This window comes from Macaca mulatta, chromosome 1, assembly GCF_049350105.2.
Source record: "Macaca mulatta isolate MMU2019108-1 chromosome 1, T2T-MMU8v2.0, whole genome shotgun sequence".
NCBI classification, from domain to species: Eukaryota; Metazoa; Chordata; class Mammalia; order Primates; family Cercopithecidae; genus Macaca; species Macaca mulatta.
In genome coordinates this window covers 34,355,635-34,381,351 of record NC_133406.1, presented here as the reverse complement: position 1 = coordinate 34,381,351, position 25,717 = coordinate 34,355,635, and the positions used below count along the sequence as shown (strand labels likewise).

Sequence of the window (25,717 nt, the reverse complement as noted above, 5' to 3'; positions counted from 1 at the left end):
TTAAGTATTAAATTAGTTGATTTAGCCTGAAAGAAACATGGGTCAAAATGGCAGGATAATTCACTACATATGTATTATTGCCATTATATTTGTAAATATGCACACACACCACACATTCTATGCATAATATATATAAATGTACTATATATTGCTCTTATATTTGTATATATATAAATATGTACACACATATGCAAGTGTGTATATATTCTTATAACTTATACATATAGCAAAGATTAAGCATAGAAATAAAGCTAAAATTGGTTTTCTAAACCTAGCAAGGCAACTTTTTTTCCTATGACCTAATTATTTTGTTTCGGTAGCATTTATATTTATAGTAATAGCTAGAATTCAAACAGGGTGACGTTCTTCCTTCAAGGTACTCAAGGAAGAACAGCCCATTAATAACATCACTAAGAGGCTGTAAGGTTGTGTTTATTGAGAGTGACTTTGGACAACTAACTTAACTTCTCAGAGCCTCAGTTTTTCCATTAGTAGAAATGAGACAACACATGGCTATCACAATGTCTGGCACAGAGATGGCACTCAATATTTGGCTGTTCCTGCCACTTAATGATTTAGTCACCCTGATACTGTTCCTTCTGGTAAAGAAGAAATAAGCATTATCAGCCTGAGAGTAATTAAAACTTAAATACTGAACACAAATCAGTTAAACGAGACAGAAAAATCAATGTTATCAGGTGTGTGAGCTGAGTCAATTACTGCAACCATTAAAAAGAGTAAAAATCGGGTGTATTACAGTAAGCCTAGGGTTTAATATAAATTTGCTATGGGGATATTATAGCAGAATGAGTAAGAACTGCCGCCTGGCCTCAGACTCATCTGGAGCCCCATCCTGGCTTACCTGGTGTCTTAGGGACCTTATCTTTTTTCAAAGTATACTTTTATGCCCATAATTGTATTGTTCTCACAACCTGCCTATAAAGTAGATTGGATGAATACCATTATCCCCATTTTTCAGATATCAAAATGCAAACAAATGAGTTGCATGGCCCCAAATCATACAGCTGGTAGGAATCAGAATTGAAAAGGAAGCAAGAGGTCATCTCAGTTAAGCCTCTCACTTTACAGACGAAATGACTGGGCACCAAAAAGTCTATTTGCCAGGTAGCCAGAGAGAGGCTAGTCAGGTTTTGAGAACAAGAAGTTATTGTGTATGAAAGTGACTATCATTCTGAAACCACCTACTGCAGTAACATAGCCAGCCTTAGAGCCTCAATTTTCTCATTTAAAAAATTCAAATAATAACGACTGTCCCACAAGGATCAAATGGCTTAATATATGTATGCAAAGTGCTTAGCAAAATGCCTGGCATGGAGTAAGGGTTTAATAAATGATAGCTGTTGTTACTGTGGTTCCAGAAATTCTCTTCATCAAAGAACATTTAATCATTTTCTCACAATTACAACACTTCTCCTCATAGAGATGGGTCATGTTTTTTGATTTGGGACTTATGAATCAGTCTCAGAACTGAGCTTACATCTCTTCTGTCCTTAGGGATGGTGAACTTCAGTGAAGTGTCTGGGTACCCCGTGTTGCAGCACTGGAAGGTCCGGTCTGTGATGTACCACATCAAACTCAACCAAGTGGCCATCTCTCAGGGTGAGCACTGCTGCGGCCTATCCTGCCCACCTTCTCTGGAACTTAGAAGTCCTTTCCAAGGGGAGAAGCCTTTGGTCCCATTGTCGAAGATGCAGCCTAAAATGTAGCTACTACATGAGGTGTGAGAGCTATTTACTCAGATTTATCCAAAAGAGCAGATGGCTAGAATCGGATTCTTTTCTAAGTAGAGATTACATTGCACATGTTATCTTGGACTACAGAAGAGAAGGAAAGGGCAAGACCGGAGCCAATGAAGGTATAATTTTTCCTGGGCTCATCCAGTATGTGGAGAGGATACATAAAAGCAGACTTTTTACAAATTGACAGAATTAAGCATTCCAAATGCAAAGAACGTAATTTAGAGACTCCATACAATGAACTAAAAAAAGAGAGCAAGAAAGAGCGGGGAAGGAAAACCAGAAATCAGCCTAACACTCCTAAACAGCAAGTGAGTGAAATGAAGAGACTGAGGGATTGAGAGAGAGAGAAAGAGAGAGAGAGAGAGAGAAATAGATATTAGCTCGCTCTGTATAGTTAGTAAGTTAAGGAGTAGTGAGTTCCAAACTTACTTAGGGTTTTAGAGTCAGCAATAGGGAGGTAGAGCCTTAAGGCCAATGGGAGGAAGATAAATGGTAGAGGACAAATAGAGAAGTTATGAAGTTAAGTGAGACAGAAACTCACAAAGGGTAAAGTTTTGTGCATAAAGATAATGCATTAAGGATATAGCACATTTTCATAGGACACAGGGGACTCAGAACTTTTTCTCTTTTAACACAAAAGAGTTCTTGGCAAGAAGTGATTGGGATGGGGACCTTACTGACAGAAACTCTTCTGGTGCAGCACATCTAGAAAGAACTAAGCTACTTTTCATTCTAGGAAAATACATTAGAGATTTTACTCCATTTCCATAGTCAGTGTGCACCCAGCACAGATGCTGTGCATGTCAGGAGTTAACAACAAATATCGCTGTTGCCACATGCCATTCAAAGTCACACAATGGTGTCACTGTGATGTGGATCTCAGCACTTGAAGTCTCAAGCTGAGCTAGACTTGACTTTGCCTTCATGGGAGACAGGTATGTAGAAGAGGAGATCATTAAAAGCTAGCCAGATCCAAAAGGTATTGGATTTGGAAGATTTACCATAGGCCATCTTTCAGACAGATATACAGTAATTCTCTTAAAGAGAGACAGCAAATCCAAGATTTGCCTGCAGGGTTGGGGGAGAGGAGGCTAACAAGTTTTCTTTTCCATTTGTCATTTCCCAGTCCTTTTATTTTAGAATTTCTGCAATAAAATAGGCGTGTATTAGTGACTTTTCTTTCCTTTCTTCTGTCATTGTCTTCTCATTGCCCATGTCTACGTCTGAAGGCAGTATTTTGCAATTGCCTTTTTTGATCACTACCCACAGTTAGAACACATTTTGTATCGTGACCTTGTGCGTACACATACTCCCACATGCATACAACAGAAGTTTCATGAAGCGATACTTTATCTTCATGATGTGAAATGTTCTCGACTGGTATTTGTGTTTCTATTTTAGACTATGCTAATTGTTTCTGCTTTTTTCAAATGCTATTATTTGAACTCACTAAATTGATTTAATGTCATGACCTGTGATTAAAAAAAGAAAAAACATTGATTTAAAGAGGGCAGGAGTAGAGGTTTGGCAACGTTTTGCTTAACTTGGCACAGAGTTAATACAACCAACTGGCTTAAAAGATACTCACTTAGGAACTGAAATGTCTGATTTAGCTAAATGGAAATACTCACCAGACACTTCTAGCTAGCTCTCCCACATCACTTTGAGCCACACAGGCACTTCCATGTTTGGGACTGAATTGCCTGGGAATCTGTATACACAAAGCGTGAGCCCTCATTCTTACCCTTGGGTGATGCCTCTCCATAGCCCTCAGCAATGCTCTCCACTCGCTGGATGGGGCTACATCTCGTGCAGATTTTGTGGCATTGTTGGACCAGTTCGGCAACCATTACATCCAGGAAGCTATCTACGGCTTTGAGGAGTCCTGTTCTATCTGGTACCCAAACAAGCAGGTCCAGCGGCGACTCTGGCTGGAGTATGAAGACATCAGTAAAGGTGAGTGGCATGCTTGTTGGCAAATTCCATACCTCATGTCAGTACCGGCTGCCTGCATACAATCTATAAGACTGATTTTAAGGAGTCTGTAATAACGGGTCTTACTCAGATTTTCCCACAATGCTCTGTGCCCATCTTTAACATTTCCAAGGTTTGGTTGCAAAAACCAAATCTCAAAATCAAAGTGTTTAGGGAATTTTAGATGCAGAATGGGGTCAAAACTGTAGGCTTACTATGTTAGTTATCACAGAGAGAGTCCTCGAAAGATTCTTGCCAGCCACCATCCATTTTGCTACCCTAGGGAGGACAAAGTATCAGACTGCTTGTATAAAGTAAGAGAGAAGTAGCAGAGAGCATGATTCAGTCTCCAGGAGTCACACCCAACTCTGCCTGGAATCCCTTTATAGCAGCTACATACATAGTAAACCCCTTCTTGCTTCATCCTGCCCTCTGCATAGGCTCATTTTTCCGACTGATTTGTGTTATGAGGGAATCTCTATTGGCCAAGCGTTTATATAGCTCTGAATAACAGCCTCACAAACAAATCTTTGTCTACTGTCTTGACAGCAAGTTAGTATTCAGTTCAAGTAAGTATAAGAAATTGGAATTTTTTTATACCTTCTTGATTCACTCTCTGGTATAGCAGACATAGTGGCCAGTATATTTGTATCTGATCAACCAAGACTGCTTTAAAATTGCCATTCATGGAATTTCTCTTGAGTTTATCCACATGGCATTCTGATGAGGCCAAGTTGTGGATATGGGACTTGCTAAAGGGCAAGTGATGAATTAGCCCAATAAAAACTCAAGAAATGGGTCATCTTAAGACTCAATGACCAAGGCAGGGCTCTTCTGAGACAAGGGACCTCTACTGTCAGCAGGGCTGCCACAGGGGCAAGTATGTCTCTGTGACTGAGGTGCTCTTGGTTCTCTGAGCTCCACACAAATTCCTGCTTTCCCTTGCTCAAGAGGTAGCAGAGCTATGATGGTCTCTCCTCTGGCTGGGCACTTTCTCCCAGAAGAAACAAGAGATTTGTGTCTGGGCTACAGTGGCTGCAGTCATTCATTCCCCTCAAGCCTTGGTTCCTGTAAACTCAGAAACACAACCACAGGCTTCTGCTATCTCTTCAAACTTCAGGATCTTAACATTGTTCTGATTCCAATTTGCCAAGAGAGCAATGTAATATAAGCAACTGTAGATACTACCAGTTCCAGCTGGCAAAGCTTTCTTATGTTTTCATGCCAGAGCCTGAGGACTGAACCAGAGGGCTGAATCCTCTTCTATTTCTGTTTGCCAGTGGTTCAAGGATTGCCAGGGTCTCAGATTTCTGGGAGATAAGAGTCTGACCCTACCAAGAGCTCCTGGTTCTAGACCTTGCCTCTCTCCCAAGCAATGCAATGTCCTTAAGGTTAAATACTGAATCCAAGAGGGAATTCTGTCCACGGCCTTGGCATTATGCCCTATTCTTCTTGATTGCAATCCTCTCTTGCTGCTCAGGAGCTAGTTTTGCCACAGTCTAAGTGTTGACTTTGGTTCTCTGAAATATGGTCTATATTAAGCTCCTTGCTTGTTACTAATCTTAAAAGACATTCAAACATTTTAGTAGGTCTACGTCAATCTCTATCTACCACCTTCATTCCTAAAACTTACTTCTAAGTTATAGGGTTTATGTGTTTTGTTCTTTAGTCTGGTTCTTTAAATATATTTCTTCTCTTTTGGCATCCATTTCCTTTTATTCCAAAATGCTGCACGAGGGAATGTCACTGATAAAGAATGATATGTGCGTAAGACAAAGGGAGATATTCTTCTGTCCTGCTCTCTGAGAGGGCTGATACTGAACGAAACTTTACCCTAGGAGTGACAAGTGTGCTGCGAGGGCTATACCTTCTGTGACATGCAAGGGACACTATTTTTGGGCTTGAGTCCTTTGATTACATGTTATTGCCTGCTCTGACTTGAAAACCCTTCTCGTAAAATGAGTTTCTCTGTTTCTTATTTCTGTACTTATGACCAGATACCTAAAATTATGTATGGATTGAATAGGAAAGGAACTTTACCAGGGTGAAGTGAAATGGAAAAAGCACAGGACTTAAGGATGGAAGTCTGGAGTCATCCGGGTGATATTGCTTTAGTCAATCATTTATCTGGACCTCATCTGTAATGCCCTCTCTAATTCTCCAGCCCCGACAGTTTAGGAATCCTTATGAATCTTCCTTTACATGGGATGTGTTCTCAGGTTAGGTATTCGGATAAAAGTCTCCTCTTCTCTCTACAAAGTCATAGAATTCTCATGAGTAGGTTTTTTGCCTTATGCAACTTTAAATTCTCAGAGCCACAGAACCACAGAGCCAAGCACATGGTAAGCACTCAAGGTGTTTGCTGTTGCTGTTGCTTTGTTGTCACTGACAGTGGTGATGGTGGTAGTAATGGTGTAAAAGCCCCCCTGAGGTGGTGACTTCCATGTGGGTTTTATTGCAGATATGTAACTTGCTTTAGTTATGCCTGACTGAGGAAAATTCAGAGATGGGTGTTTTGGGCCAGATCTTTGGAAGGCAGCCTCCCATTCAACAGGCACTTATTTGTCATGCTAACACTATGTGGTTTGCCATACCAACGTTGAGGCTCATCTTGCTCAAGATAAGTCTGATGAAGCCTGTCTTAATTTTTTTTTTTTTTTCCAAGACAGAGTTTCGCTCTTGTTGTTCAGGCTGGAGTGCAATGGTGCGATCTCGGCTCACCCGCAACCTCTGCCTCCCGGGTTCAAGCGATTCTCCTGCCTCTAGCTGGGATTACAGGCATACACCACCAAGCCCGGCTAATTTTTGTATTTTTAGTAGAGTCGGGGTTTCTCCATGTTGGTCAGGCTGGTCTTGAACTCCCGACCTCCAGCCTCCCAAAGTGCTGGGATTATAGGCATGAGCCACTGCACCTGGCTTCTGTCTTAATTTGTTTTTACAGAGCAAGTAAAACATTTCAGAAGCGAAATTTTCAACCTCCCGTCCCCATGTCTAATCTTACTCCTATCTTCTCCCATCGTTCTTTGCCCACATGCCACAGAAAATGTCGGGAGGTTCTTCCTCTCCAGACTAACTTCTCCACCTGCGTGCTGGCACCCATCCCTCCCTGCTTCCTCTAGACCTCACTCCTTCATTACCCTCCTCCTTTTTAATCTTTACAACCTCTTCAGTCACTGAACTCTCTCTTCTGCAACCTTGTATCTTCCTAAAAAATAATCCTTTTATAAACACGCACTCCTCTTTACCGCTGTTTCTTTTCAATGTATTGGCACCTCATTTCTTACAAGGGTAGTTTATACCTCTTTTCTCTACTTCCTCACCTCCAGTTCACTCTTCCAATTATCACTTTCGGCTATTTTGCTCTACAAAAACAACGCTGGGAGAAGGAAATCTACCCTAGGGCTTCTTAATTGGAGATTCCCTGATGTCAATCCTGTGACCATCCCATGTATCTCAGCAGAAGACTGTGTCCCTCTTGACCAGGGCAGCTTTCTTGAAAATCCTCTTTTCCTTGATGCCCCAGATGTAATTCTGTGCAGATTCTCTCCATAAATCTTTGGCCTTTATTTCTCTTTTTTTGTGTGTGTGTGCATATCCCTCTAAAGAAACCATATGCATCTTGGTCATTTCATGGGGTTTTGTGCTTAGTGAGTCTCTCCCTCCTATTGTTGGGCACTGTCCTTTTGCAGCCACCTCCATTGGCGCTCCTAATTCTCTCCTTTTTTCTGAGGCTTGAAACCTCGTTTGCTCTTGAGTGTTTAGCATTTCTACCTGGAAATTCTCCAGGCACCTCAATGATGGATGCTTTCTCTTCCCCATAAGTACTACACTGTGGTAGATTTGTGAACTCCATTGATGGGTCACAGCGTAGAGTGAGGATTCCTTCTTGATCCTCCTCTTTACTCTCCACATTAAACCATTACAAAGTCCTTTTCACCACCTAAGTATGTCTTCAACAGCATCTCCCATTCTCCGTTTCTTCAAGGTTCTCAAAAACTATTGCAATCACCTCGTCATGTATCTCTTCCTCTTCAGTTTCCTGCCACTCCACTCCATTCTACATTCTACAGTTCACCGTCTGTTACCTTTTTTATTTTATTTTTTTTTTTTTTTAAGACAGAGCCTTGCTCTGTTGCCCAGGCTGGAGTGCAATGGTGCGATCCTGGCTCACTGCAAGCTCCGCCTCCTGGGTTGATGCCATTCTCCTGCCTCAGCCTCCCGAGTAGCTGGGACTACAGGCACCTGCCACCATGCCTGGTTAAATTTTTGTATTTTTAGTAGAGATGGAGCTTCACCGTGTTAGCCAGATGGTCTTGATCTCCTGACCTCGTGATCCGCCTGCCTCGGCCTCCCAAAGTGCTGGGATTGCTGGTGTGAGCCCCTGTGCCTGGCCTGTTATTTTTAAATGCTATTTAATGACATCACTCCTCAGCTTGAAACCCTTCAGTAACTCCTTTCTGCCTTCTCAGCACGAACAATTGACTGCACTCCCTATATTAGTTTTCTGTGGCTGCTGCAACAAATTACCACAAACTTGGTGACTTAAAAAAGCACATATTTATGTTTCTTAGAGTTCTGGGGGCCAGAAGTCCAAACTCAGTTTCGCTGGACTAAATTCAAGGCACCACCAGGGCTTGTTCTTTCTGGGAGCTCTAGGAAAGAATCTCTTGCCTTGTCCTTTACAGCTTCTAGAGGCCACCTGCATTCCTTAGTGTGCGGCCTCTTCCCCGTCTTTAAAGTGCATCACTCCAGTCTCTGAGCCACATAGCCTTCTCTATGACTTTGACTCCTCCTGCATCCCTTTTATAAACACCCTTTTGATTGCTTTAGGCCCACCCAGATAATCCAAGATAATCTCCCCATTTCAAGATCTTTAATTCAATGACATTTGTAAACTCTCCTTTGCCATTCACAGGTTCTAGAGATTAGGACTGTGGGAGCCATTTTTCAGCCTACCACCCCCTCTCACCTCTCCAGCCATTGCATCACTGACTGCTACCTACCCCGAGTACCCTCCACTCTGATGACATAAGGTTATCTTCTGTCAATCCTAAACCTTTTCATTTGCCTCTGCACAGTTTAGGTCCCTAGAGACTTCCTTCCTGCGTCAATCCAAGGTCACAGATTTGCTCTCTGAAGTCTCCACCACTACTCTGTCTTACTCAGAAATTTTCTCTCTTGAATGCTTCTCTTGTCCTCCACTTGAAACTCTCTTGTCCCTTTGTGTCTGTTCTGTTGCGTAATTCCTGGGGGCATCTATCTCTCTTTCCAGGCCCTGAGGATCAACACATTAGTCTTCCTGGCTATGGTTTATGTTTCTTGCTTGCATTTTTCTTTCATCTCCTAAAGTTCTATAAATTGCTAGACCTTAAATAATTAAATAATATCCTGCCAAATGTCAGGCCCCATCATGGGTCCAGGACTAAGATTTCCCTAGTTTGAAAGAGGGCATCAAGGTTTTTCACACTTCCAAAACTTGGGGCATGTGATTCTCAATCTATCTAACCCGCCCTCCATTCTACCATCTCCTCCTTCCCACTCTTCAAGAGCTACCTCCAACATCACTCCCACCAAGCCTCCCCTGACACTCAGACAGGGTTCTCTGCTGCCTATTTTATGCTCTCACAGCTCTTCATATGCATCCTTTGGCAGCACTCTCCACATTTCCCTGGATTGTCATTTCCCTGCACGACTGTCTTCCATAATAATAGACTTGACAGTATTTACCATATTTCTCTTTTTTTTTTATTTTCAAAAGTTTATTTATTTAAAGTAATCAAAATGCAGAAAACAGAATAAAATGAAAAGTAAATCTTCTTCCCACTCTTATTTCCCAGTAATCCAGTTCCACTCCCTAGAGGCAATCAGGCAACCACTGCTACCAGTTTATTGTCTATCCACCCAAAGATAGTCTATTCCTAGCCAATGGAAGTGAACAAAGCAAGCTTTAGAAGAATAGATATACTAGGGTCTGGTCTTTCTGTAAAATTATAAATACATATATATTTAATTATGTTATCCTTTTTCTCAAAAAATATATATTTATATATAATGTATGTTATATATGTATATGAGTTTGTGTGTATATTTATATAATATACACATACATACAAATATGCATATTTATAGAGAAACATGAACATATAATCTCAAAATAAATTATCTGTTTGCTCCAAGATTAGAGATATGGATGAGGGACTTTTATTTTTTGGACTAAAAACTTCCAAATTGCTTTTCCCACAAGCATCTGCCACTGTTATAATAAAACTCTTTTAAAAGATTGAAAAGTATATTCTGAAAGTTTATGTTATCCTGAGTTAACTGTATCAGTGAGGTAACTGATAACAAAGGAAAACATACTTTTTTATCTGCAGAAAGCTGAGCTTTGGACTGAAGTCTGGGAGGAATTACAAAATGATATGACCACGTCTTATTAATCTTTGAGTCTTCATCCCTGACACAGTGCCTGGCATGTAATTAACATCCACATTTTGTTAAAGGAATGGATCCTTTATATTTTCTTACTTCATGAGAAACCAGTAAAGAGATATAGATCTGTATATCCCAGAGAAATAACCAAGAAAAAAGGAAACCTATTTTAAATTAGAACTTTCAGGGGTTTAATTGTACCTCACCTGATGCACTAAGCACGGTACATTTTTTTTCTTTTTCTTTTCTTTATACTTCATTCAGGAGTGGATTTCCTTGGGTCTTTCTTCCCTTCCTTTTCCAATATCACTTTCATTGTTGCTTTAGATCTGACTTTTGCCATCACCTTTTCTTGCTATTGCTTTTGGTGCATATCAGTGGGGTTATCTGGGTGGACAAATTGTAATAAGCAAGCTCTTCCATTCCATTGCACCTTCTCGTTTGTAATCCACATTTTTTCTACATAATCCATCTTTTTTTTTCTGGCCAGTTTCTTCCTTCCCATCGGGAAAGCTGAGAAGAATGACTTGCTCTCCCTCTGAGGCACAAGCTTAGTTCATTCTCTAATGTGATGCTCAGGCTCTAAGCAGCGGTAAATCAGAGTCAAAGAAAGGAGTAAACCAGCTACATGGCATTGTATTTCCAGCAGACAAGATGCCATGTCTTCCACGTTTGTATGTGGATAAAGCCCAGGAAGACTAAATTGGTTCCTCTCCCAAGATAGTAAACAGACCTCTGCTTTGGCTGAACCAAAAACAACAGCCGAATCAGCAATGCCTTCTACTCCTGCTCTGTGAATGCTGGTCAGCCTAGACCTGTCCTTGTGTATTTGAGGCTGACGTAGTTCTTAGGCTAACTTGCTTCATTGTAACATGTGTCATAAAAATGACACAAATTTATAGAAATCCAATGAGGAGTCATAACAAATTTCTAAAAGGCTTTACGTTTTACAACCCCAAAGTTGCAAACTAGCTCCAAAGGATCTTTCTTTATACATTTATAACAACAAAGTTAGCACTCAAGTAGCAAAGCAATTATGGCATATAGTTATTTTCTCTAAATGATTAATTAATTAATTCATTCAACAAATGTTTGCTGAGGGCCTGCTACATGCAAAGACCTGTAGTGAGCAGAGAGGGGATTTAGAGAAGACAGCTGTTCAATGACATTCACAGGCAGACAGGCCTGATGAAGGTGCTGCCACAGCGAAGCCCACTGGTGTCATAGACAGAGCCTCCTGAAGACATTCTAAAGCTTTCCTAAACATATGTGTGAGGATTTAATTTGAGTCTCCAAGTCCCTCGGCTCTGATGCAATGAGTCCAGAGTAAACTAGATATGTAGGTTGAGGGAGAAAGTTACTAAGAATAATATTACCAAATAGCTACCTTTTTTTTTTTTTCTTTTTGAGCACTTACTTTGAGCAGGCACTTTGCTAAGCATGTTATATCGCCTTTTTCATTTAACCTTCAAACATACATATCATTTAAGTCTTACCCTCCCCATTTTATAGATTAGGAAATAATAATAATGATAGCTTAAATAATGTGCATGTGGTCACAGAAATAGTAAGTAATACAGTCAGGATTTAAAAGAATGCCTTGGCCAGGCACGGTGGCTGACGCCTGTAATCCCAGCATTCTGGGAGGCTGAGGCGGGCAGATCACGAAGTCTGAAGATCGAGACCATCCTGGTTAACATGGTGAAACCCCGTCTCTACTAAAAAATACAAAAAAAAATTAGCTGGGCATGGTGCCAGGTACCTGTAGTCCCAGCTACTCGGGAGACTGAGGCAGGAGAATGGCATCAACCCGGGAGGCGGAGCTTACAGTGAGCGGAGATTGCGCCACTGTACTCCAACCTGGGTGACAGAGGGAGACTCCTTCTCAAAAAACAAACAAAAAAAAGAATGCCTTTACCTACTGAGATGGACTGGGAATCGCTTCTTGCCTTTTAGCCTGCCAATTGCACAAAAACAGATCAAAGTAGAAAAGTTTGTGAACAAAATGAGGTAGAATAGGAAACAACTGAAGCCAGGAAACTGGTCAAAGGTAAACCCACCACAGAAACAGAAATCAACCCTAGGTAGATTTCATGGTGATCCACTGCCATTAACTCTTAGTTTTTTGTATTTTTGAGTGTTGTGGGATTTATTTTGGCCATGATCCATAATGACGACACAGTTGTTGGAATAGTTTTTGTCTCTTATCCAACAGTGCTTCTTAAAATGTAATACGCATATGTATCACCTAAGATCTTGTTAAAATGGAGATTCTAATTCAGTAAGTCTGGGTGGGTCCTGAAATTCTGCGTTTCTGACAAGCTCCCAGATGATGCCAAAGCTGTTAGTTCCAAGACCACATTTTGTATAGCAAGTCTATATATTTTTCTTGAAGACCTGCAGGCAGTGGGTTCTCTTACTGTCTTTTTTCATCCTGTCTAATACAGAAACTTCGACACTGGAGCCATGGCACGGTGGTCTCCAGGGTTATGCCCTGATGTTAACTCCACAGAGGAGTGTCAGGCAGGAGGACTATCCTGAGTGGTTTTCACTTTGGACCAAGGCTTTTCTTTGATTAGGCCATTGATCACTAGGCTTGTGTGCAGAAAATAGTTTGTGTGCAGAATTGAAGAATTGAACTATCTAAAGCCCTCAGGCACTGAAAGGAATTGGAAACATACCAAAAATCAGTATTAAAGGCAATAAGCTGACTTTTTTATTTAATAGCTTTGTACTACTCTAGGCAACATTGTCCTAATCTTACTATCTCAGGAAATCTCTGTCTAGGTTGCTAAAAGCAGTGTTCAAATGAGGCCCTCATTTTTTCCTCTAGAAAGTTTTTGAAGAGTTTTGCATCCTAACCTGGATAGTATTTTGGTTGATGGGAAAATTCTAGTGCTGATGAAAGCTCCTTTCATATAATTATGAGCCTGACAATAGTAACATATTGTCTCTACCATACAATTTAGTAGTTAATTTTATCATATTCTGGACTATTCCCAACTACTCCAGATATGTAAACTTTGCCTTCAGAACTTGATTGATTGCTTCCTGGAATGGGCTGTTCATTTATTTATTTAACAACTTCTCTACTAGTCATTGGACTAGGCTCTGGAGCTATGATAATCAATGATGCAGAAACTTTTCCTGCTTTTCTGGAGCTCATATCCTAGTGAGAAGAGAGAGAAATGTCAAGTAATAGATAAATGAAAGCAATAATTTCGGATACTCATAGATGCTTTGAGGAAAGTGAAGCCAGTTGACGTACCAGAGGTTGACTGGAGGACTGGAGTAAATCCAGATGGCCAGCACAGAGAAAGCCTCAGTGACGGTGATTTTGAGCTGAGACTTGAAAGATAAGGAGCTGGTTGGTCATGCAAAGATGGGAAGCAGAACAATCCAGGCAGATGAAATAGCAAACGCAAAACCCTTACAATTGTTTTCTGAATTCCCATAGCTCCTAGAATAATGTAGGACCTATAGGAAATAATTGCTAACTATCAGAATGATAACCAACATGACTGTGGAAAAGAGAGAAGCGTAGATCCCCGGATGGGGTATGTAGAGAAGAAACTCTATTTATGGCCAAGCTAAACTGGGGCCAATTTGTTTAGCGCATTTTCTTTTATCCAACATGTAGCTCAATGTGCAACTGGGCTGGCCATGGAAATACAGACCCAGGAGAAGTAAGCATATGGCTAGAGGCTAAATAGTACAAGACATATATTTACCAGGCATATTATCTTGATTAAGTTATAGGCTCCAATCCACCACTAATTATCTCTGCAGGAAATGTGTTAAGGAAAAAAAAAAATCACAAGATAAAGGGTAAGGGAAGGGAAGATTCTACATCAGATGTGAGAATCTGAACTTGACATCATTGGGGTTTTCACATCTTTTGGGGTGAGTACCTCATGTCCTAAGCAATAAAATGTCTATACAGTAGTCCCCTTTATTTGCAGGGAATCTTTTCCAAGACCCCCAATGGATGCCTGGAACCTTGAATAGTACTGAACCCTACATATACTAGGTTTGTTTTTTTTTTTTTTTTCCTGTGCCTACATACCTATGACAAAGTTTAATTTATAAATCGGTAGGAGATTAACAACCATAACTGATAATAAAATAAGATAATTATACTGTAATAAAAGTTAGATGAATGTGGTTTCTCTATCTCAAAATGTCTCACCTTACTTATTTCTGGACTGAGTTGACTATAATTAGCTGAAGTGGCAGAAAACAAACCTGATGATTATGGGGGCCTGCTGTATTGCCCATCCTACTCTCAGACAACATGTTGAGGGAAAGAGTACTGGATTGGGATCTGGGAGAACTGGGTTTTTTGTTTCAATTGAGCCAGTAGCCAGCCAGCTGACCTAGAGTAAATTATTAACCCTCTTCAAAATAATTTTCTTATCTGTATAATAATGAAATTAGATTATACTTAGAGTTTCTTCTAGTTCTAATGTTCTGTGACTCTATAAACTCAGCAAATGATTTCTACTTCTGATAAGGGAATGCAACCATTTAATACTGCCTGACTCAAGGTTAAATAGGTTAACTCGGTTGATATGGCAATGGAAGTAGTTGAATGTAGTTGTCTGTAGCAAGGATTTATTATTACACAGAATTCCTTCAAAATTTTTTTTAGATATGGTTCTTGAGAAGTTTACTTAATGGCTGTGAGCCTCAGTTTCCATGTCTGTAAAATAGGGTTAACAATACTTATATTAAAAGGTTGTACCAGGATTGGATATAATTATACATAAAGCACAATATCTAGTATTTTTTAAGCGTTCAGTGCATTGGGACTGATTATTACTACGTTACTATTATTAGCGTTATTTGAATGAAATTTGAAACTCATCTCCCTATTTTTGAACAAAATAGCAACTGATAAAAATTTAAAAGAGATGTTAGTAAAACTTGCCCTGGGTAAAATTCACCCTTTGTACAACACATATGTATATTGCAGAAGTCACAAATCACCTACTAACTTGTGGTTAGTGCAACAGAAGGGTCAAATCTCCATTCCAAAAATCAGGATCAGGATCACCTCCTTTGCCAACCATATTCAGACCTTGTTGTAGCCAGTTTTATTGGAAAAGACCAGGAAACAAATACCACTTCTCCCACCCATGTGAGAATTTTTTTTTTGGCAGTGGGGACTGGAGTGGACACTGTAAGAATGTGCTGTCTGTAGAAAAGACTCCCAGGCTGGCCTCAAAGTCCTGGCCTCAGGATCCTCCCGTCTCAGCCTCCCTGGGGAAGCTTTTTGATAAGCAGCCTGGGGGTTACTCCCTTTTAAGTGCAAAGGAGCTGTCAGGCACATCCTCCAAAGGTGGGAAAAATAAAAGTGCCCAGCTGTGTCAGCTTCCCTGTGACCTATGACACAAAGTCCGCACAGGCCGGTTCCACGGGCTGCATACAAATGCAGGTGCAGATACCTCTGGTTCCTCACAGGGGGGACTCCAGCTCCATTAACAACCCAGTTTCAACAGAAGTGCAAATGGGGGCTGAGAGATACCATTAGTAGTTTTGTGTTTTTGTTAGGCTTATTTATTGTCCTGATTTCAATGAACAATCCTGCTTTAGAGAAACACTTTTATATTCTCTGAGGCATAAGAGGGTCAACAATTGTTGAAAGGTTGGGGCCATGTTCACAAATCTCTGAATTCTCTTCCTATTCCTACCCCATCTCCTGCAATGCATTTTACAATGTACAGCATCTAGCAGGCAGACAGTTAATATTTTTTTAATAAATGAGTGAATGCCATATTTTTTCTCTTCTTCTTCTATTTCCCAGAAATGATAGCATGTCGCTTAAGAGAGCATCTCCCCAAACACCCTCCCCTCCAACCTCCTGGCAGCAGCTCACCCTTTTATCATGCTGAAGGCGGTCTTGTTCCAGCTGCTCATCCCTCCTTTCATATCTCCATGTTTGCTGCTTTGTGTGTGTGAGGTTAGGTTGGGGTTGGGGGATAGATAATGTGATGTCTGGGAATTTGGCATTAAAAGAACAAGCTGGACATAAAAACCAACTGATTAAACACAAGGTGAGACTAGAATTAATTATTAGGACCTGGGTTAGATCCATTTGTGTACCTCCAATTAGTGATTGTTATTGTAAGTTTCCAGCTACCAGTTAATGTTGTAGGAGTCAACAATAGTCTTTCTTTTACTACCTTTTTTATATTTTCCTTTCTTTTACAAAGTGAGTAGGAAAGTTTTCTTTGCAGAAGGTGAGGGAGTGTGTATTAGGTATAACATGCAACCTGTGTTTAAACTGAAACAACAGGCACAAAAATACTTTGACCTAAACCAACAAATAATGGAACCCCTTTCATCTAAGCTCTTGTTTGTTTGGCCACTAGCCATTTTCTGTCCATTTCTAGTTTACATTTCTCTGTTGTCAGAGACAACATGAGATTCTCTGAATCTCATGAAACTCTTTGAAAATTGGTTCAATTAATAGAAGATATAAGTTAAAGGAAAAATACAAATATATAAGAAAAAACTAATGTTAAGGAAATCAGCAAGAAATGAATCAGGTAAGTAACTCATTTTTTGAAAATGAGGGCAGTCACATCATTTTCAAATCTGGCCCTAATGGCCAGCTACTCTGCGAAATGCAGGTGATCAATGCATCAATCAATGCTACACTAGTCAAAGGCTGCAGAATATATCATTTCAGTCTGTGTTACTGATAAGTAGACAGTTTTCCAATCTGATTAACTTCTCTCTCTTGGAAATTTCCAGATGAACTTTGTCTTTATTGTTGACATATTGCTGTCTGCAGAGTCACTGGTATGTAGGCCTCAATTAGCAGCATCTTGAGGGAAATCTATGAATTCCTTTGCAATAATGATGTTTATGCATTCATTAAAAAAGATGTATTGAGTGTTTATTATATATAGATCAGGCACAGTGTTAGGTGCTAGGAATGCAGTGGTTAATAAAAGAAGACTTATAAACCACCGTGGAATTCTAGATGTTGAAGGCAAAGCTGACAGCTGGTGAGCTAGTATCCATAAGACAGTGTTGCTGAGCCCTCAGCAGGACCCATGGGAGAAGCAGGAAAACCTGTTGTAAGACCCAGAACATGCTCCCCACATTCATTGTTCATCCCATTTCTTGGAAAGTTTCCAGGGGGCAAGATTTGGTTTTCAAGTACCAAAGTGCCTATACCAAAGGCAGCTGCTCTCGGAGAGACTCCGAAAGGCACTGTAAGGGGAAACAAGTGGGGAGGTATGGGGAACTTTGAATGAATGAAAGACCTTGCAACGTAAGGCATTTCTGGGGAGAGGATTTATCCGGCTAGATTAGGCCATTCCCAGGTCATGTGGGATGCCCGGACCACTCCCTTGCAGTTTTATGAAGGATTGTTCATAGATTGCTAGAGGTCCAGTGGCTACCCACTGAGGCTGGAGTGGGGACAGTACCTGTCTAAACAAGTTCATACCCTGGGACTGAGAAAGCAGTCACCCTTATCTCCTCCTAAAGCCCACCATAATTAGAAAGCAGGAGATGGCTGCACTAAGTCATAACCATACAAAGCCCATCAGCGTGTTTAAGCCTGGCAAGGGAGAGCACCATTCCTCTCGTTTAGAATGTAATATTACAAAAGCCCTCAGTTTAGAGCAATTGCAAAAACTACGCAAGTTCAAGCGGGCCTTAAAATGTTTTTGCTTTTGCATATTAAAAAGAAAGAAAAAGAAAAGTAGAAAGAAGCATTTCTCCAGCTCAATTTCTCGATAAATCTGCCAGTTAAAATATGTGCTTTGTAGGTGAAACGTGAGTGCCAGGACCAGGGGAAACCAGCGTTAATAGGGTAAACCCGACGCCGGCACTCCCCTGACATTCTTCACTGTTCTTGGGGTTTTTCTTCAGTCAGGTTTATTCCGCAGAGGCGGCTTATAAAGTCACGCTTTATGTGTTCCTCCATTGCCCATGCAGGCTGCCCTGGTCCCTCTTGTCAGTTTATTATAAACCTAGTCGATTACTGTGGTAATTGGTTCTATATATATTGATGTGTTTGGGGGGCATTTTCAGCTTTTTGTATTTTTATTTGGTCTGTTTTGCCTCTTCCCTTAGAGAGCAGGGACTCCGTCTCTACCTCTTTACAACTCCCGGTGGGTGTTGTGATAGATTCTGCTCGCAGTGGGTTCACATTCAATACTGACCATGGTAAGGTGGATGAGGATAATCAGGAAATGCCAGCTGCCAGCCTTTACTGGTCTATGAATCTTTTACACTGTAGAGTAGAAACAAGAAGTGAGCTTCCTTCAAAATTCCCACACTACTCTTTCTTTTGGGAGTAAGTAATATGTTGGGATCTGCATAGAGCACGTGTCCTGCATTCCTTGGGCTGGTAGAGATCATTAATGATCTACAGTTAAACATAAAGGCAAAATGAAACCGAAGAAAATCTCTTTTGTAATTCAATCAGTTATTCTTTCTTAAAATGCTTGTTCTTCTTTATGAGTCATTTAGTGAACATGTACTGAGTATCTAACGTGTGCAGATTTGGGGCAAACAACACCGCACGAGAGCCATAATCCCTGCTTTGTTAGAGTGGGCGTGAAGGAGACAGAATATTAAAAAGAAAATAAAGAATTCACAAAATATTATGAGTGTTGGGTGGGCTATGAGGGTAATGAATAGGATGCTATGATGGATAACAGGGGCAGTGGCCCCCTTTAAAAAGGGTGGTCAGCAAAAGCTTGGCTGAATAGCACTTATGCCAAGATGTGGACGGTGAGCCGGAGGACAGATGTCCCAGGAAGAGGAAATGGCCAGTGTAGAAACCTGTGGTGGAGAAGGCTGGTGGGGTTGGGCCAGGACGAGTAAGGGAACAGTGGCCCAGCTGGAGGCTGGGAAGGCTGAGGTTGGCTATGCAGGGCCACACAGACCCCAGCTAGGCTCATGGGTAAGAAGCCACCAAGAGGAATGTACCACTTAGATTTTTGTTCTTTGAATCCCTCCTGCACTGGATGGAAAATGGCTTCGGGGAAGCCACAGTGGACACAGGGACACCATTTAGTGACCTAAAGCAGTAATCTGGACAATGGAAAAGAAAGGACACAGAGAAGAAAGAAAAGATCTAGGTTTGTTTAGGGGATAGAGAAACTTGGCAATAGAGTGAGGCTTGGGGAGGGAAAAGCAGAGGAAGAGGAACCAAAGAATTCCTAGATATTTGCTTGAGTAACTGATTATGCAGAAGTGCTAGTTACTATAATAATTTCAGAGCCAATGAGAAGGAACACGTTGGGGGAGGGTGAGCAATAAAGAGCTTCATGTAGGCCTGTCAATTTTGCGTTGCCATAGAGACATCTAAGGGGAAAAGTCAAGGAGGCCATTGGATTTGCCAGTCTGGAGCTCAGACTAGAGGTCAGAGCTGGAGATGCAAATCTGTGAGTTCTGGAGAATTCAACTAGTATCTAAATCCCTGCAGATAGATGAGTTTATCTAAGGAGGAAGACAGAGAAGAGAAATAGGCTCAGGACCCAGCCCTGAATTGTTCCCACCGTAAGAGGTAAGATAAAGGAAAGGTTGGGGTAGAGGGTACCGCAAAGAAGACTATGAAGAAACAGTCAGGAGATAGGCGGATCACAGGAGGGCTGCAGTGACAAAAGGAGTGACCAGCCGTATCTTTTGTGGCTGAGAGGCAGAATGAGATTAGTAGGTCAAGCCTACTAATTATTGCCAAGTTCACTTGGAGAATAATAAAGTATTATAACTGCAAAAGCTCTGAGAAATAGTTATGATGGAAATAGATACGCAGGAGTTTAAAATTATTATTTTTGACATATACTGTTTTCTTACCACCCTATGAAGTGAGAAGGTAGGTTACATTCTATGACTCTGTTTGGTGAAGGCATGTGGTGAGTTGTGCCCAGTCATGAAGGGCACCTTGTAGAACAGAGCTTTGTCCCTTGAGGTGTCTCCAAGATGAGTGTGCTGTCCCACATGTGAGGATGCTGGCAGTAGGACCAGTCCACACACAGGACATCTGTCCACAGACCCCGTGTCCTTGCACTGTGGCTCTCTATCTCATCTGCTGGTAGCCCAGCACCCCTTACTCCACAGGGCAGAACTGAAACTGGAACCCAAGGCTTCATAGTTCATCATCCTTCCCTCCCAAAGCAGTGCGTTTGTTTTCCCTTCTGCTAAAACCCAGGAGAACTCCAGAGGCTTGTCCCACTGCCTGGGTATGTCTTTGGCTTCTGGATCTGCCCACACTGCTGCCCCAGGAGAATCACGTTTTCCCATGGGGATGCCAGATGAAGCATGGTCATCCATGGAACAGTTTTATTATTGCTAGTCAATATTAACATGATAGCAAACAAAAGAAAATCCTTACTCTGCCCAGTTCTCACCGTGCCACCCCACCTTGGGAAGAGTTCCATTCCACACATACCTACAGCTACTTGTGATTGAGTGCCAGGCCCTGTGGAAAGCATTAGGAATACATTGATGAATAAGAACTATGCCTGCCCTCAAGTTGTTCATGAAGTCTCTGGGAAGAGTCCAGGAAACCAGAAATTACAATGAGGTATGATAGAGACTACCAGAGACCTGAAAAAAGGAAGCACCAAAGAGGAGGCTGTGGATCTGGATGGGGCAGGATTGAGGAGAACCTTCCTAGCAGGAGTGCTGCCTGCACTGAACGAAGGAGGGTGAGGGAACCTCAGGCCGACTCTGCAAAAGGAGTTCTAAAAAGGAAAAAGGCGCAACCCTGGGCTGTAAGAAAGTGCTGTCCACCTGGCCAGTGTGGGGAAAGTAGGGGAAGTGAGGCTGGAGAGAGGCTGGTTGTGGGTGGGTTGGGGAAGTGCAGGTTCAAAGGGCCAGCCTGCCATGCCCTCTTGCCCAATTTTATCTTCAAGTCCCTTGAGAGCTACTAAAGGATTTCAGGAGGAAAAGATGTGTTCTGATTGTGCTTTAGAAACATACATGTAATGACAGCGTGGAGGATGATTGGGAGATGTGAAAATGAGAGGGGAAGTGTACCAGTCAGGAAAATTTTGGAGTAAACCAGGTGGGAGCTGCTGAGGGTCTGGATGAAGAGGGAAGAAATGTCTAGTGGAAAGTTGATATGACGTTAACTTAGGAAATACCGCCGGTAGGTGACTCTTTGGATGTGGAGGGTGAGGATGTAGTGAGCCACAGCAGTGCCCACCAGTGGAAATCTCCTAGGGAGACATACCTGGAAAACCTGTGGGCTCTGCAGGAACCCCCTCAATGATGGCACGGTAAGAATGTAGAGATCTTTCGCCCAGACATTAAACTGGCTGACTTGGTTTGCTGAGCGGCAGAATTATTGCCTTTTTTGACAGTACAATTTGTTTCTGGATGCTGACATGTCCGGGGATGCCAAAGGCAGCAGACTCACCTTTCTGGGGTGTCTACCTCAAGCTCCAGAGCTGCAGGCACACCTACCTTCTTGAGATATAAGGGAGCAATGGGGAACCTACATACTCCCCCGTATCCTTGTCTCACAAATAACCTGTGCTTTGGCCGTGACTCCAAGGAGAAGCACCTCAATCCTAGCTCCAGCCGTGATTCAAACACAACCTTGAATCCAGACAGACTCAGTCATCTGGCCTAGCACAAGAGAAAGGGTCTGGCTGGGCACGGTGGCTCACACCTGTAATCCCAGCACTTTGGGAGGCCAAGGCAGGTGGATCACACGGTCAGGAGATTGAGACCATCCTGGCTAACATGGTGAAACCCCGTCTCTACTAAAAATACAAAAATTAACCAGTCCTGGTGGCGGGCGCCTGTGGTCCCAGCTACTCGGGAGGCTGAGGCAGGAGAATGGCGTGCAGCCGGGAGGGGGAGCTTGCAGTGAGCCGAGATTGCACCACTGCACTCCAGCCTGGGCAACAGAGTGAGACTCAGTCTCAAAAACAAAAGAGAGAAAGGGTCAATGGTGAGTCTTTTCTAACTCCAGTTTTCAGATTCACTGTAGTAAAGATCGCAGTGATTTTTTTCCATTGAAAGTCATTTGGGTGGAGATAAACCAGGGACATGGGTGAAAGACTGAGAATGGGCAAGGGAAGTTTCGGGTTTGTAAAACATACTAATACCTCCCTGCAGTAGCTAGCAGTCATGTTTGATTCTTGCCATTCCAAGCATATGTTTCCTTGTTATCTTTTAATTGGTTTTTATTCTAAATTTAACACTAAACGGTCTGTGATGGTAGTGACTGCAAGCACTAGCCTGGTGCATGTCAATTCCAGGGACATGTGAGACATCGGGACCTTATCGTGCCCTCCCTCTCCTCCCCGCATCACACCGCCTGCATTAAGAAGCTGGAGATTGCTCATTGTGCCCCTTCCTGCCTATGTTTTCATGTTTATAGATGTTGGGTTATGGGGAACAAAGGAGAGGAGTAATCTAAAATCTGAATGATACCACCGGAAGCCGTGTACAACGGCAGGTGAATGCCAATAGATTGGAAGCTGGTGTCAGCAGGCCCAGAATGCATGAAATCCTGCATCCAGGAAAGGATTTCAGAAACTGTTGAAAACAACTGTGAAAAATCCAATAATCAGGTGTTCTGGAGGCTGCTGGGAAAGTCTGCTTTTGAAGATCTTGTACATCTGTGATGTGGAAGGAGGCTTGATGCAAAGAGGGGAGGAGGGTTTGGTAGTTAGATACTCAGTGGTTGCCTGATCATCAAACAGATGACTTAAAGCCTCCAAGCCTTAGTTTCTTCATCTGCAAAACAGGATAATGAGAATATTGTAAGGACCAAGAGACATAGGCTGGAGGAGCACCTTGGTCCTCAGTAATGTAACCATTAGGGTATTTCCCAAAGTGGGCTCGGTAGCACCCTAATTCAATGAAATGTTCTGCAAGAAGTGATTCTTATGTTCAAATTATTTTTGACCAACACTGTATGCTATATTATTTTCGACCAACACTGTATGCTCTATTTTTTCCTTGGATACTTGTAATTAATATTAGAATTTTAAAGGTTTTACAAAGGTTTACAGAAAACCTGCTAATTTTAACTTAGATTTTCCCATTGCATCAGAGCATGAAAATTTTTTTTGTCTATTTGTAATTTTGAGTAATGATATTAAAGGATCCTAAACGACAAAAGTTCTACAAACCTACTTAGAAAAATTCTGAGTTTTTATTATGCATCTTCTAATAAGCTTTCTCTTTAACCTCCTCTATCCATATCTAGCACCAAATCCTTTCATTTCTTCTAAAATATCCCCTAGATTGCCCCTCATTCTCTGTACACGGTTGCTACCCTAGTCTGATCCCCAGACCTCCAAGGTTGTATTGTTGTTACAGCCTTTGGCTATTTTTCCCTCCGGTCTACCATTCATTCAAACTTTATTTTTTTTTTTTTGAGACAGAGTCTTGCTTGCTCTGTCGCCCAGGCTGGAGTGCAGTGGCGCGGTCTCGGCTCACTGCAACCTCTGCCTCCTGGGTTCAAGAAATTCTCTGCCTCAGCCTCCCAAGTAGCTGGGATTACAGGCACCCGCCACCACACTCGGCTAATTTTTTGTATTTTTAGTAGAGACGGGGTTTCACCATCTTGGCCAGGCTGGTCTTGAACTCCTGACCTCGTGATCCACCCTCCTTGGGCTCCCAAAGTGCTAGGATTATAGGCGTGAGCCACCGTGCCCAGCCTCAAACTTTCATTTGTTGTAAGTCATTTCGCTGCCTGGCTCAGTTTAACTCGGTTTAGTGCCATTCCTGTGTAGTTTCTGACCAAGGCAAGACACTGCTTGCTTCCTAACTTGCTTCAGGCTCAAAGTTCCTGGTCTGGTTCTTCAGGACCCCATACAGTCTGACCCTAGCTTATTTATGTAAATTAATGCTTATTCTTTATCCAGTTAAAACCTCCATAACACAGAGTTAAACTTTGTAATGACCTCTGTGGCCCCTTCACCTCTGTTTCTTTGATCTTATCAACTCTGCCCTGAATAATTTACACTTTTTCTAACTACCTAGTCAGCGAAGCCTGCCCATTCTTCAGAACATAGTCCTCCATGAGGCCTTTGGCGACTCCCCTGGGCCTTACTCTTGTCCTCTCTCCTCCAAAGTCCTGTGACACTTATAGTCTCTACCATATAATTTAGGACTGATTGACTACCCTGGGGTCAGACCGACCTGGATATAAGCTCCAACTTTTCTACTGATAATTCTGTGACCTTGGGCAAAGTAATAAAGCTCTCTGTTGCCCAGTTTTGTCATCTGTGAAATAGGAACTATTTTAGCACCAACCACTGAGGTTCATATAGAGAACTGACAATGTTTAATTTCACCCCTCCCCATGAGACTTAGCTAAGACTCATGATGCCCCCCTTGTTTACCTAAAATATAGCCAGACACACTCTTCAAATTCCCGCTGTTTGCCTTATAAGTCATGAGCTAAATTGTTTGTCTTCTAATCAATCAGAACAAAATGCTTGTGAATCAAATGTTCGTTAAACTTTTCTTCTTCCCCCAAGCCCTTGAGCTTTGGCTCACCCTTAGCCTGAGCTGTGTATAGTGACTCCTGAATGTAGGCTGGTTTCAGGGTAAAGCATTCTCTTATCTACTATCCAATCATGATGCTTCGCCACACCAGATTCTTTGTAGCCTTCTTCACTTCTGTCTATAAAAGTTAAAAACTCTTTTTGTTCAACTCTAGAGATGCTTGCAGACTTTATCAGAGCATTCTCCCAAATTCAATGGTTCCCCTACCCTGCCCCAGAAATAATCCCTTAGAATAAAATTCTTCTAAATCCAAATTTGTTTTTTATTTGACAGAATTTAGCAGAGTGCTGGGGACATAGAAAATGTTTAATAATGAGCAGCTGTTATTATTACTACTATCACATGTTTGTTAGTCTTGTATCCCACATAGATTGTAAATCCTACCTTTGCAGCTCACACAGTACCTAGCCCAATGCTGGGCACGTGCATTAATGGACATGCACTGACTGATGAACCTATGAATAGCAGCATCAGGAAGCCAACAACCCACATGTGATCCTACATTTGTGAAAAAACCCACAGACAGTGTAAAGGACGTTTTAGCTCTGTTTAGAGAAAGAAGATGACCAAAAAAGAACTGAAATCACCATCTCCTGTAATCTTAATAGGTAATGGAGAGAACATGGCAACCTCTGTCTTCCTTCCATTCTCTCTGACACATAAAATTACCTTTAAACAAGAAGAAAGCAAAGAAGCCAAGTAAGAGATAATTGTTGCTCAAAACAGTGAGAAAAGGAAAGAGAGAAGTGGGCAACTTTGATAGAATTTGATCTTCCAGCAGGGGAGCGCAAGATCTTCAAGCATATCTGTTGCCTGCAGGGGTGGGCACGACCTTCCATGGGATCATGGATGGTGGAGAGAAGTTGGAACAAATGCTAGAAGGCTGTTCTTTTTTCTTCAAATATGGGGGAATATTATATTCTGAAAACTAGAGTTTATTAACATTTTATCTTTCCCGTGCTTGACTTGTGAAAACAGAGAATGTAGTAATCGCAGAGATCTAAAATGAGCTTGCTCTAAGAAAGCCATGATAGCAAACCTCATATTCT

The 25,717-nt window shown here is 41.7% G+C and overlaps 1 protein-coding gene across 2 annotated transcripts in view; it reads left to right on the top strand.

Moving 5' to 3' along the window:
* The window catches only part of ASTN1 (astrotactin 1), a 306,207-nt gene that overhangs the window by 229,260 nt on the left and 51,230 nt on the right, over window positions 1-25,717 (top strand). For both annotated transcript variants that reach the window (NM_001266732.1, XM_077989823.1), the window contains 2 exon segments: window positions 1,516-1,620; window positions 3,528-3,716. In NM_001266732.1, coding sequence (NP_001253661.1) covers window positions 1,516-1,620; window positions 3,528-3,716 — 294 coding nt within the window.